The sequence below is a fragment of the Anabrus simplex genome, chromosome 2, assembly GCF_040414725.1.
Source record: "Anabrus simplex isolate iqAnaSimp1 chromosome 2, ASM4041472v1, whole genome shotgun sequence".
NCBI classification, from domain to species: Eukaryota; Metazoa; Arthropoda; class Insecta; order Orthoptera; family Tettigoniidae; genus Anabrus; species Anabrus simplex.
Genome location: NC_090266.1, coordinates 169887458 through 169902639, shown reverse-complemented (window position 1 = coordinate 169902639; position 15182 = coordinate 169887458). Strand labels below are relative to the sequence as shown.

Below are 15182 nucleotides of genomic sequence, written 5' to 3'. Positions count from 1 at the left end.
GACTTGTGGCTTATATCATGTTGTGACGTGTACTAAAAGACAGATGGGACTAACCAAATTCTGTTTGATGTAATTAGTCATGTAAACATATTTTAATGGCTATTGGCTGCAGTAAAATCTTTATTTATTTAAAATCAAGCACTTGTTCATGATCGATGGTTTAGATTAGTTAAACTGTTTTGAGGATGGTGTTAACACATGTGATGGGTAGTAGTGTAAATTAATTTCTTTAGGCTTATCATGTGTCATTTTATAGACCATGTTCCAAAATACTATGATAAAATAAGTACTCATCTATGAGAAATAAATATTATACCATAATGGACTCAAAGTCATAAATATTCATTCAACATATTAAAATAATATCCTTATTGTAGACATTGTAGACTGTCTTCTCTTTCAGGATTCAATAGGCAAATCTCTGTGCACGAACTAAGCACATCCATAATCCTCTATTCTGCATCAGTGCTGCTTTTATACCCCATGCCTTGAAATCATTAAATACATTTTCTTTAAGTATGCCCTCCGATTCCCCATGCCCAAGTCCATTAGTCTCAGGTAATTTACCCTTTGCTTCAGATGACCTCCCCTACAAAATCTATTTTATTTTCACAGCTACATCCAACATTTTCACTTTTAACTTTCCATTTATCATTTCCTTATGAATATCTTCTTGTCATTGTCCTCTTTTGTGTGAACTGTAAACATCCCTGCAACATTGTATCTGTTAGACCTGCCTGATGGATAAGATAACTGGAGTACACCCAGCTTTCACTTCCAGACAGCAAAGTCAGTCTGTAAACAAAAGGAATAAAATTATTACTTGGGCTTCAAACTCATCTTCAGTTTCTAATACTGCATCTCTGAATGCCCCCCTTTCCATTTTGAAAACCTAGAGCACCTTATTCTCTGTTTATTGGAAGTTTCTACTAATCATGCCAAGATATTTTTGTCTAGTTTTTTATTATTTTAAAGCCTTTATATTCTTATCTTCCTCCAAACAGGCCTTATTTGCTATATTTTAGACCTATCAAGATTTAGTTTACTGAAAATAAGGTATCAATCAATCAATCAATCAATCAATCAATCAAGCAAGCAAGCAAGCAAGCAAGCAAGCAAGCAAGCAAGCAAGCAAGCAAGCAATCAGTCAGTCAATCACCACTAATTTGGATGTAGGGCAGTCACCCAGGTGGCAGATTCCCTATCAGTTGCTTTCTTAGTCTTTCCTTAAATAATTTCAAAGAAGTTAGAAATGTATCAAGTATCTCCATTGGTAACTTATTCCAACCCCCTACTCCCCTTCCCACTTAAATATATGCCCCCAAGCTTATTAGCCTTATCCTCATCTGCCGTCAAACCTGGTGAATACATTGAGACAAAAAAAAAAAAAATGTTTATTTCATTTGTATGTGAGAAAGCTGTTGGAACTACTGTATGAATAACTGCAGTATAGGAGATAGATTTCCAGATAATCAAATTACACAGACTATTACTATTATATCATCACAGATAAAATCTAATATTGGACTGCATTGAAACAATGTTTTGTCAGAGAAGCAATGGTTTCAATAAATTCTGTACTTTTAAAATCAGACAGTTAATCAGGTGGAGGAAACATGTCTATTTTGTATGCAAAGTAACAAAAGATCATAAAGAAACTAGGCACTATTATTGCCCAATATTTGTCACTATTATTATCAATGTCCTTTCTCGTAGAATATGAGGCAGTCCATTCCAAAACTTCTTTCCCAATTACAAAAAACGAGTAGCATTGCCTTCTTGGTTAGGTTTGTGATAATTTTATCATGAAAGTAGGCATCAAAACTTGCATTTTCCATAATAAATGTCATCACCAAAGTTAGGCTATTGTTCCATAACTTGCCTTCTCGATGCGTTCGTCGTTTCAAAACTCGTCTTATACAATCAACAATCAACTAATAGAAAAAGGACAATTGATGCATGTGACTTCATGCTAAAATTTGCCTGTGGTTTATGTCAGTTGTTCTTGAAATATGTTAGTATTTCATGCAGTTTTGTGCTCTGAATACATTGTATTATGATGATGGAGAATATTACTTCTCTTGTGGAAGGTAAAGGGAGGAAAACTAAGAAAAAACAGATTTTAGTTGAGAATTGCCACCTTTAAAATACAGTGATAACTCATTAATATGTTTCTACTATTTGCTTTACGTCGCACCAACACAGATAGGTCTTATGGTGATGATGGGATGGGAAAGGCCTAGGAATGGGAAGGAAGCGGCCGTGGCCTTAATTAATGTACAGCCTGGTGTGAAAATGGGAAACCACAGAAAACCATCTTCAGGGCTGCCGACAGTGGGGTTTGAACCCACTATCTCCCGATTACTGGATACTGGCTGCACTTAAGCAGCTGCAGCTATCAAGCTCGGTGTTAATATGTTTCTGCTGGGGACAATTGTATTGAGACTAATTGATGTATTTTAATTCTGTTTTCATTAGTTAATGATTTAAAATTTTTTTCTTCTACATCTCAAGTTCCTCATCACAATGCTGTATACACAAACCCATAGGCATGAAAGGTTAGGGGTGAGAAGCTTGGGCAATAGAGCACTGGTTTCTAAGCTTGGTTTGGCAGATTTGATTCTGGCTCAGTCCAGTGGTATTTGAAGGCACTTAATTACATCAGCTTCATGTTGGTAGATTTATACACACATTAAAGAACTCCGGAGGGACAAAATTCCGGCACCTCAGCATCTCTGAGAAACATAAGAGTAGTTAGTGGGTCGCTAAACCAAACCAATAACATTATTATTACAAAAGGGTTGCAGTATTAGCAAAATCAATGAACTTGAAGGTCAAGTTACTTGGCATCTTGCAACTTTCACCTGTCCTGATGTCTGTAGATGTAAACAATCTTGTGGAAGAAACAGAAGTCTTTTGTGATAGATATCAAGAGGAGGGATCAAATTTGAGAGTATAATGCATTAATTAACATGATTAAAGACAATAAAGTGTTGTTTTATCGTTTTATCGTTCCTATTGTGAGTGCAGTGTAGCCTATAAAAGAAGAGTTTTTTCCAAGTACTGAATGTTGATTGATGTTAACATGATAATTCCACTGGAGTATTTCATTTATTAGTGAATATCATTAACCTGATAGGAGACAAGTGTGTTATTATACTAGTGATTTTATTATAACGTTATATTCAAAAAAAATCTTTTTTTCTTATTTTTTTAAATAAGTTGGGCAAGGTAAAATATTTGATTTTCGTACTGATTGGTCCAAAACTTGTCTTATCCAAAATACAAATTTAATTTATTTAGGTTCTATTAATTATATTTATAATTCCTCAATAAAATGACACACTAATGGTGGATAAGATGAGTTTTGGAATGGACTGCCTCATATAAAATAACATGACCAATACTTCACATAAAAACTCTTCAAACAATTCAAAATATAAAATGATAAAATTTTATATAGTTTTTGTCATGCAATTCTTTCACTTTAAAGAATATACAAGGCAGGCATACTAAACAGATACAAATATTTCACACTTCATTTGTACTTCACACAGTTTCTGCTCCACACATTTTAATGCTTCACATATTTTTCAGGATAATTCTGCTTCTCTTCCTCATGTTCCTTATTCTTCTAGTGTGACTCAGAACTAATTTATGATGTGATAAACTGAAGATTGCATAAATTATGATATTCACGTGGGTGTTGAAATGAGTTTTATCAACACTCTACATAATATTTGCACGTGTTTTAGTAAAGAGATTATTATGATATGATTTTGCACCTACCATAGTGGTTTAAATAATTCTTTTTCTGGTCTTTCTTACAGCTTATTTAACACTGACTTTTTTATTGCAATACTTTTACTACAATTTTGACTCTCTCATACAATACTTTTCATTCTCTGTTTTAAGGTGATTTATGTTACAGTACTTCATATATCTCATGTGTGGCATGTTTACAAATCTTTAGGGGAAATTGCAAACAACTTTTCTTTCTGATTCTATTGCATTATATCTTTATTTTAAAATTTCTTTAACACATATTGTATTAAAAGAATAGATGAATTATTCATAAAGGCTAATACATTATAACTGTATGAATTTTTTAAATAAAAGTGATGCTTCAGCCATAAGAAGTTTTCTTTATGCTTTAAATAAACTACTTTTATTCTATGTATTTTTAAACTGATCTTTAAAGTTAAATTGAAATAATTATCAAAAAATAATTCTTTTATTTGTTACATGCTGTAGTGATACTAATTAGTTTTAGATTCAAGAATTCTATTTTAGCTAGTATATTTAATGTGCTAATGTATGCACATCATTAGACTGGCAGTACCATACTTTAAAAGACAAAGTTCTGAGAAAGCAATAGAGGGAAGGAGAGATTACAGAAATGTAATCTAGATATTAGGTCCCTTTAAACAACCATCATCATCATCATCGTCGTCGTCGTCAAACCTCTCGAAAATATAGAAGCAGAGGGAAAGCGAATATGAATTCTGCAGATAATTTCATATGAAAGATACAAGAGAGATTTTACTACTTACTGCTTGATATTGACAGAGGCTTAAATTAAGTTTCAGTTTGTCTTTGAAGTTATATTTCTTCGTAATTGGATACTAAACATTCTGTTATATACAACTATTTAATTTATTCAGTTAAGTTTTAATGAAGCTTCTCTTACATAATGCACAGAAAAGGGATAAATATCTTATGAGGTTCACAATTACACAGAATTGGGCAGCTACTACTGGTGTAGGCTTTCACGACCACCGTCAACTGACAAGTGAGTGTTGTTATCACTGGCTTCTCACTTGGTGGCCATGTTTCAAATATCGGCCATGTGAGATGTATAAAATAAAAATTCTCTTTCCTGTGGCTTGGACTCTACATAAAACTGAAGGTCCTATAAGTGTGATCACAGTATCAAGAGTAACATAAAACTACAAGTCTTTTAAAATGATATAATATCTTCATATCGGATTCATACACTGTCCACATGGCACTCATTTCTGCTCCAAGAAAAGCAGACATCAGTCAGTATGCCCTGGTCTCTTGGGGGCAGAAGCGCAATATGGTTTGTTTTGTTTTTCAGAGGACCCTTTGCTTCAACTTAAGAACCAATAGCCATCTTTCATCAAGTCTATAATTCATGCATTCATAAAAATGGATTGTGCATTAAGTACACAATTGAACTGGGTTTTAAATAATTAAATGCTGTTAGGTTAAGTCTTCTTTTATTAGCATCTATAAATTTAATTTTTGATATAATAACAACTGACTTTTATTATCAGTTCGTGTGGTTGTGAAAATTGAAAGTTTTCTTATAATAATTTTATGTAGCATGTACATGTTCTTAATTTAAAACAACATTTAATTTTTAAAGAGATGGAGGATATTAATTTCAGCAGAAATATATATATTTTATGGTAACTAGCTTGTTTTTAAGATCAGTTAAAAAATATGTTTGCCAATATTACTTATCAATATTTTCAGTGAATTTATTGACAAAGTGTTAAATGAAATTTTTTTCAATCCTGGGCATATGTTCTACAATTACGCATTCCAAATAAAATTAGTATGTAAACAAGTAAGTGAATATCTCAGGATTGTATATAATTTGGCAATTGAACTGGTATTTATATAAAGTTACAAATCCAGGAAGAGCAGGGTAAAGGATAAAGGACTGATATTCATCAGCCCTAAGACTGAGGATAAGCTTCAGATATCTTGAGAGTAATAGCCAGTGTGAGTAATATACTTATCTACATATACATCATATGAAATTACAAAAAGCACAGAGTAAGTTTCGTAACCATGCCTCTCATAGAAAACAATGTCCAGCTCCATGGCTAAATGGTTAGTGTGCTGGCCTTTGGTCACAGGGGTCCCAGGTTCGATTCCTGGCAGGGTCGGGATCATTGGTTAATTTCGCTGGCATGGGGCTGGGTGTATGTGTCGTCTTCATCATCATTTCATCCTCATCACGATGTGCAGGACGCCTACGGGAGTCAAATCAAAAGATCTGCACCTGGTGAGCCAAACATGTCCTCGGACACTCCCGGCACTAAAAGCCATATGCCATTTCATTTTCTCATAGAAAACAATGACTTTATAACCATAGTCTCAGTAACCTTTGGTAGCTTTACAGTGTGAGATTCTACACCACACACATTTTTAGAGTAAAATAATTTCAAATCATATTTTTCTATCCCATTTTTAGTCTCAAATAATTAAAGATACTTGTACAACAACTAAACTAAGATAATCAATAATATACGGTGAAGTGTATGGACTTGATGATTGTATTGCCTGTACTTACTTTGCTCCATTGGCTGGCTGCTGAGCATGGGCACACTCTACTGACAAGTTGCCAACTAAATTTCATAGGCCGCCAAACATGGGCTCTCATCCGGCCAGCGAGCCTTCCAGAGGGACCGGTCCCTTCACCATCTATCGTCACATGTCCACTTCTTCCGCTGCCAAGGCTGACAGGACAGTATGAGAGTTGTATGACATAACATTTTCATGCCCGAGAAAGAGCGAGTGGTTACTGTCATCGCTAGTACCAGGACCGCAACTGGACATGAACACTGGGTGTGCAGAGGCTCGTGGCATTGCAGTCATGAGCAGGGAACCTGCTGCTTCTAAGACTGTAAAACAACACAGTTATAGACGTATTACCTGTAGTCACTAAAATGTGACATCATTGTCGTCATTACTTACAAAGACCAAATGCATTACTCTCCTAGTTTAAAAATTAGTAAACTGAGACTATATAGACATCTTCAAACTCATGAAAGGTAGCACATCTTTTACAATGTACTGTAAAACATTGCAAGGCTTCACCATCCCTTTTGGGAGTCATTTCCTGAATCTATCCTTGCTCATTCCAAGAAAAGTTCTGGGATAACATCTTATTCCAATTCCTAGGGCAAATATTTCACTTCAAAATTCAAATTATTTAACCACAGGCATAACATAAACACATACTTAGAGACTGTTCAAGAATATGAGGCTGGTAATTGTATTGTTCTATACCATTCATGAAGCAACAAGGAAATATTATCTTTACTTTATCTTGTTTGTCCTCCATGAATGTGTTTAAAAAAAATCAAATAGCTGCTGTTCAAATTGCAGTGAATTGAATGTTAATCCTCTTGAATATTACAGACAAACCTAGCAAACCTGAAGGACCAATGGTTGTGAAAGACATCCGGAAGGAATCTGTTGTTATTGAATGGAAGCCACCTGTAGATGATGGAGGACTTGAACTTTCCAAATACTCTGTTGAGAAGTGTGATGTGGATAAAATGGTTTGGATGAAGGTATGTGGTAGCATTTTCTATATATAGTAAAACTTTTCTTCAATGGATTTACAAAGGACTGGGAAAAGTTTTCCACTGAAGACAAGTTTTGCTTAATGACTATGTACTAGAAAATAGTGTACATTCTCTTTTCTTACCGGTACAAAATAGAGCTTTCTGAATTGCAATGGTCTTACTCTTGATTGCCTCACTTTCCACACTTCAGCCTCAAAAATTACACTAAATATATAGGGTAAATTCCCATAGCTCTTTTAAACTTCTTATGGCATCTTGATAATTCTTCAGTCTGCACTCAATAGCTTCTTCTTTGAAAATAATATCATCTTTCCCCTCTTGTTCTCCTTCTTTTTCCTGTAATGAGAACTGCTAAACCACAGGTAGTGAATTTCAAAGATAACTAACAGCTATTTGTAGAATATCGTACAGAAAGTGCAGGCGGACAAGCCGGTTCAAAGAAATACCTAGAAGTCAAACTCAAAAACAAAGGGACTGAAAGAAAGAATGTACTATGCCATATACAGTACATGACCTTGCATCACAGACTGTCTATAATGTGCAGGATGGTTAAAATATTGCTTAACGATCTGCTAGGAGGATTGAAAAATTTCTGTTTAAGTGTACATTCTTGCTTCCATTTTGTGTTTGACTGTTTCCACCTAATTCAGGGTGGTTTTCATTGCATTTTATCCTCAGGTCAAGGGACTGGGATAATTTTCTGATAAAGGCATGTTTTCATTTAACAGACAAGTTTTGAAGTCTCTTGAATAATGATATATTATGGAGTATTGAATATAGTTACTCTCAGCCATGATCATTCCATGGCACTGAAGCAGACAAATTTGAAAAATCTTGACTGGTATGATTCTTAACCCCACTACGCGTGCTAACACAATTCCAAGGAAACATTACTGAGGATAATACCAATAGTTGTGTATATGTGAGTGCTTTTTGTGTGTCTCTTTCTTTATCTCTTAAGCTGCCAGCTATAGTTTTCATGATTCCAAGAAGTTTGTTAATTTACCCAGCACAACTTTATCTTAAGCGGGCCTTACACAACCAATAATATTGACAATTCCTCATTCAGGCAACGATAATATTGACCCTGTAAGGTGGAAAATCTGGATTGACAGTCAATCTGATGGAGAATTGAAGGAAATACAGATTTCCTGTTCTTCTGGCATCAGTACTATTGTCAATATTATTGACCATGTAGGGGTAAGCGTCAATATTTGTATCAATCCTCAAGTTCAGTTCTTCTTCGGAACAAAAAGTCAAGAATCCACTGTCTGATCTCAGAGCTAAATGAGTTTTTACACAAAGCATGTACACTTTTCCGAACTTCATCGAACACTGATAGCATAATTCCAGCTATCGCTAAAGCTTGGGGAGAAAAACTTCTGACTTTAGAATCCAGACAAAGTGTTTTCACAGAGAAGGCAATAAGTGACATCCTTTTCGAGGCAAGCTTGGGGAATCTTCATCGTGACACTATTAAAATCAATGTACTGCAGGAACTTCAAAGTTCAGTTAGTTTGCAGCATAATAGTTCATCCTCCTTGACATTCAATTACAATACTTCTCCCTCGCCTGTGATGACTCCACCAGACCAAATGAACTTCCAAACAGGGAACCTCTCACTACAGCAATTTTCAAGAAATTTAAAAGGATGATGGTGGTTTTAAACAGTCTGTTTAACTTCAGTTTAGAAATGTTTGATAGTTACTTCAAATATTTAGGTAAATGTTGAATTCGTAGTGTCTGTTATATTCAGTAAACATTACTCCTTGTTCTAGTAGTTAATACATCTCCTTATTTTTTCATTTTAATACCTATGTACCAAGTGTTACTACCTTCTTACTTTCATTTAAAATGTCAAAGAAGCCAGAGTAATGGTTCATTGCTATAAAGTTGGGATGAATATCATCCAACCAATTTATAAGCATTTTGCACATTTCTACTACAGCTTTGCTGATAGTTTCTGGCGACATGGTGACAGAAAACTTCAAGTCTTCAAAATGTCTTCCAGTGGCTAAGTACCTCACGCACCGGGTGAGTTGGCCATGTGGTTAGGGGTGCGCAGCTGTGAACTTGCATCCGGGAGATAGTGGGTTCAAACCCCACTGTCGGCAGCTGTGAAAATGGTTTTCCGTGATTTCTCATTTTCTTACCATACATTTTCATACCTTTTTCATACCTTCCCACTCCTATCCCTTTTCTGTCCCATCGTCACCATAAGACTTATCTGTGTCGGTGCGACGTAAAGCAAATAGTAGAAATAAGAAGTACCTCAGGGTGAAGGCTAATCTTTCCTTAACTGTTATACTTTCTCTCATATTTGCGTCCTTCCTTTTCAAAAATGGTTCAATCATCTTTAAACAGTTTGTCAAAGGTACTTTCCTCCGTTCAAAGGTAGTTACTGAAATCCTCACTCGGCGAGTAGTTCCAAGTGCCAGAATAATAGCTGTGCAACTTTTTGTACGATTATCCATGTTTTGGAATGACAAAACTGAGAAATAACCAAATAAAACCACATAGACTCACTCTGCTCATTAAGCAGAAAGAGAGGTACTAAGCAAATTTATTGACAAAAGTATTGTCAGTAATATTGATCGTGTAAAGGTAGGGCATTATTGAGATTGGTTGGCATGAGTTTGACTGTTGTGTTGTCAATACTGATATTGTCAATATTATTGATCCTGTAAGCTTTATGCCAACTCAAGCTGTCGTTCACAGACATGTTCTTATTTATTTTTCTATGTCTCAGTATGCCTCCCTCTTGTCGGCAGATTTACCACAACATAAAAGAACACATGCAAGACAAACTTCCAGTGTCCCAGCATCTATGAAAACTGTAAGAGTACTTAGTGGCATATAAAACAAATAACATTCATTTCTTTGTCAAAAATTCACCAATGAATAAAGACTGCCCGAAACAAGATTAGCAAGGCAAGAAAAGCAGTATGTAGATCAGACAAAATATGTTTTCACAATTTCATCATACAGTGCTAGACATGAATAGAATAAAACAGGACATTATGACAGTCTCACAAGCACAAACATGGACATCCCAATGTCTCAGTCCCTGTAGTAAATATCGAGAGCAGACATATATCATTACATATTGATGAACCTCTGTTTGTTTGTAATATCTGAACTGGCAATATCTGTGGTATAAATTTTAATTCAGTAGAACTTGGTTAATTTGACACCTGAAGGATAAAAAAAAAAAGAATTAACCATGAATTTGAATTAAACTGTATTAAAAAACTGTATTTATCCAAATCTCGAATACAAAATGATCCCTACTTTTTTAAGGGTCCCTCGAGTTACGATGACATAATATGGAAAAACAACAGACCATAAAGTTGTACATCGTATTTAACCATAAATTCACTCTTAAAAAAGTACACAACAATGGACACTACATCATAATTAATATTTGACAACATTTAAAATGCTGAAACTTTTCCCTTGTTTCTTTGAATTTATTTGTATGATAAGTGCCAATTCCTCATGTTTACTTATTGATTAAAACAGATAATAACTTACATTTTGTTGTCCCTTAAACAGACCTCTTTATCTGCCAGAGTTGAATGAAGATAGCAAAGCCTAGGCCTTGTCACTTAATCAATGTCCAGTTGACAACAGATATTTTACTTAGTGTCGACATGCTCTATATTCCAAGCCTTCAGTAATCAGTGGAGTGTCTCATTTCATCTGCTGATGGCTGTCAATCATCTCCACATGGAGTTCTGAGTTTATGCCAAATGAGCAGATTTTTACCTGTTACCAAAACTCAAACGTTCCTACCTAAATGACTATTCAAGGAACATACTCTGAGGTGGCCAGTAGCTTGAACCTTTCTTAGTTATGAAATGACTACAGTTCTGTTTCCATGATTGTACACTTCTTTTCTCTTCTACCAAAGCAGTGTTCCATCATCCTTAAATGCCATTTTTTTAATATATGAGAGTTCTAAGATGGAAGTTTTACTTCAAAATAAACAATATAATATTCAAATTAAACACAAATTTTTAACATTGTGTTGTATTGGAATGTCAACGGACCCTGAGAACAGTTCAAACTATCCACAAATTCAAATTTAAAATATTTGAATTAATTAAGGTCTACTGTACTTGTACGAGTGGAACATAGGTGAGAATAGTTTTCATAAGTTTCCGCTGAGACGATGATGTAATTGTAATCACAGTGCTCCTCATACAACAAAGCTTAAGACAAGGGCTATTTATAGTTTCTTTTTAAGAATGGATCTGAATCAAATGTGTTCAACTGTTCTGATAATGATTGTTGTTTTAAGAGGCCAAACATCTAGGTCATTCTCTCTTCTTCTTTTGCCGAGCTGAGTGGCTCAGACTGTTGAGGCGCTGGCCTTCTGACCCCCAACGGGTTCGATCCTGGCTCAGTCCAGTGGTATTTGAAGGTGCTCAAATACATCAGCCTCATGTTGGTAGATTTACAATGATCTCCCATGGGACTAAATTCCAGCACTTCGGCGTCTCCGAAAATCGTAAAAGTAGTTAGTGGGATTTAAAGCAAATAACATTATTATCATTCTCTCTTCCATAGGACTTGATTAATTAGACAAGCTATCATAAATTATTAATGATAGGAGGCTAGGAGAGCAGACATAAATGTATAAACACAATAGCAGGTTGCTGAGGGCAGAAAGGACACATATTCATGGATTAATCACAAATTCAAATGAAACAATATCATACACTGTACTTAACCGAATCTCAAATTCAAAACAATCCCTACTGCTTCAGGGGTTCCTCGAGTTGCAATGCCATAATATGCCAAAATGATTGACAGATCATGCAACATAAAATCACTTCAAAAATATAAAAGAAATGCACATCAGTCATTACACTATAAACATTATTAATACTCTAAAACCTGTTTAAAAACACATCAACCACAGACCCTCTAGATCTAATTTTTCACAGTTCTACCTTCCAGTTTTATTAGGAGGGTGCCATCATTGTGTGAAGATGTGGATTTTGTCCTTGTTCGTTCACGTTCTTATTTTTAATCTTCTCTCTCTCTCTCTCTCTCTCTCTCTCTATTTCTCTCTCACTTCCTCTTTCTCCTAGTGTATCATTGAGTTTATCCATTTGTGTGTTAATATCCCCCTCCCTATCTTTAATAATTTATATTCAAATGCTTGTTTGCTCCAATTCTATTGCTTACATTCCAGGTGTCGGTATAACTGGAAGTATCTCAGATAAGCTTCTATTTGTTCTGTAATCATGTATTACTTTGAAATAAAATTGGAATATATTCTACATCCTTTTGACTCAGACCTGAAAACTCTATTATCTTAGAAATTGAAATTTACTGGGCTGATGTCTCAGGTGATCAACATCTTTATTTCTTTACTTTCTTTCTGTCTGAGAGATTTGAAGTTCTGATGATCTTCCTTTTCTACTATGTAGAGTTTGAAGTAATTTCCCATAAAACAAATCCTCAGAATGTAACTCCCTATACTTTTAAGCTCTTCTGACAGAGAAAATTTATTGTTCAAGGATAGGAAAGGCAATATTATTATGTACAATATGATGGTTTATAGGACTGCAATGTCTTTTTTGCATGGAGCGTCCTATTAAATTTGAATAAGAATTTCCATGTGGAAGTTGAATCAGTTTACTACTATTCTTATAATGTAAGCCTTATTGTTTCTACAAGATAATTTCTTTATTCTTCTTCTAGGTTGCTGATGTAGAGAAGGATGTATCTTCATATTGTGTTCAGCGTTTGAAAGAAGATGCTGAGTACATGTTCAGAGTAATAGCTGAAAATCCTGTTGGTATCTCTGAGGCTCTTGAAAGTGACACTGTAACCATAAGGAGCAAATTTGGTAAGTCAGTGTAAAAAACATCCAATAATTTAGTAGTATACCAAGCAGAGTGGACGCATGTGTTAATGCAATACGGCTATAGAGCCAAGCTCTGTCTTCAGGAAATAGATGGATTCTGATCCCACTATCAGCTGTCCTGAAAATGGTTTCCTGTGGTTTCCCATTGTCACTTCTAGGCAAATGCTGGGTCAGTTCCAATTCATAGGCTACAGATGATTCCTTCCACCTCCTTACCCAATTTCATTCACCATCATTTATTCCGTCTTGATTAGCTCCTTAACTTAGGTTGGCGTCAGGTAAGGCATCCAGCCATTAAAATAAAACAAGCCATATAAATTCATCTCACCTCATGTCTATATAGATCAGAGTTGCTCAGGTGGGTGCCATTGAGGCTAGCCCAATGCAGGTAGGCTTGCTTCTGTGAAATACGGGCAGCTTCTGTACCAAGTATACATCGCAGTCAAGCAAAGGAGCGAACACACTCTCCATGGAGCGGGAACAGTGACATTCAATTGTGACTATGAAGCTCTGTGCAGTTTATGAATCTCATATTCATTGTTCTGTATTGACACCAATATTATATAATGACCTTAGAAGGAAACGATTCTGGTTCCATCTTATTCAATACCAGTCAGTTTCTTAAAATCATTACATTATTATTGTTATCATTATTATTGTTATCATTATTATTATTATTACCAAAATTATTAACATTTAAAAATCACACATTTTTTTTGTTCATGTTTTGTCCTTGTTATAGGACTTCTTCAGCCATTACACTTGATAAAATATATTGATGCATGATTAAGAATTTTTTTTAAACTTCAGCCATTGTACAGTAAAGAACTACTTTATACTATTTGTTAATTACATTAATTACCATGCAAGTTGGCCATGCAGTTAGGGGCACGCAGCTGTGAGCTTGCATCTGGAAGATAATGGGTTGGAGCCCCACTATCGATAGTCCTGAAGATGGTTTTCCGTGGTTTCCCATTTTCACACCAGGCAAATATTTGGGCTGTACCTTAATTAAGGCCATGGCTGCATCCTTCCCACTCCTAGGTCTTTCCTACCCCATCAATGCCATAAGACCTATTTGTGTTGGTGCGATGTAAAGCAGATTGTTAAAAAAAATGAAGAAACCACAGGTTCATTTAGAAAAGCGTATACATAAAATAGTCTTCTTAGAATAAACTGTACCAAGCTTGATAGCTGCAATCGCTTAAGTGTGGCCAGTATCCAGTATTCGGGGTTCGAGCCCCACTGTCGGCAGCCCTGAAGATGGTTTTCCGTGGTTTCCCATTTTCACACCGGGCAAATGCTGGGGCTGTACCTTAATTAATGCCATGGCCGCTTCCTTCCCAGTCTTAGCCCTTTCCTGTCCCATTGTCGCCATAATACATATCTGTGTCGGTGCGTCGTAAAGCCAGTAGCAAAAAAAAAAGTAGAATAAACTGTCTACAAATAGAATATTGACTAGAAGAATGAAGAAACTTAACATTTTACCTAGTTACAGTGTCCACTAAAACTGTTGCGATTCTTTGGAATGGACATTATTTAACTCTGCTCATTTGTTAAAGACTCACCAGAAAAAACTTCAAAAAATCTTAAGTATAAAGTTAAAAACATAGAGCAATTCATATGATAGTATTGCTTTTAACCGCTACATTCCAGTGGGTTAATAGTGTATTCTGACAAGAATACTGACGTCGCTGTTAATGGCCTATGTTGAGTTCAGTTTAATATTTGTCTTTGTCTATTACAGCATCACAGGAAAATGGATGGGTGGATTTTAATGAAATTTGGTATTTCAGTTTTTAAAAATGGTTGAGTAGGATCTTAGCTATAAGTTGTCCAAACATTTCACCATGTACTTCAGAAGGGACCTAAAGAACAAAACTTGATGTATCCCTCTTACAATTGGTTTTACGTGAAAATAGTTCCACGGAAATTTTTGTTCTATACCTTTG

General features: G+C 35.2%; 1 protein-coding gene across 5 annotated transcripts in view; it reads left to right on the top strand.

Annotated features, from left to right (window-relative positions):
* Window positions 1–15182, top strand: part of LOC136863970 (titin) — a 348159-nt gene that overhangs the window by 288996 nt on the left and 43981 nt on the right. For all 5 annotated transcript variants that reach the window (XM_067140439.2, XM_067140437.2, XM_067140436.2 and 2 more), the window contains 2 exons: window positions 7180–7334; window positions 13065–13212. In XM_067140439.2, coding sequence (XP_066996540.2) covers window positions 7180–7334; window positions 13065–13212 — 303 coding nt within the window. The remainder of the gene's footprint in view (window positions 1–7179; window positions 7335–13064; window positions 13213–15182) is intronic.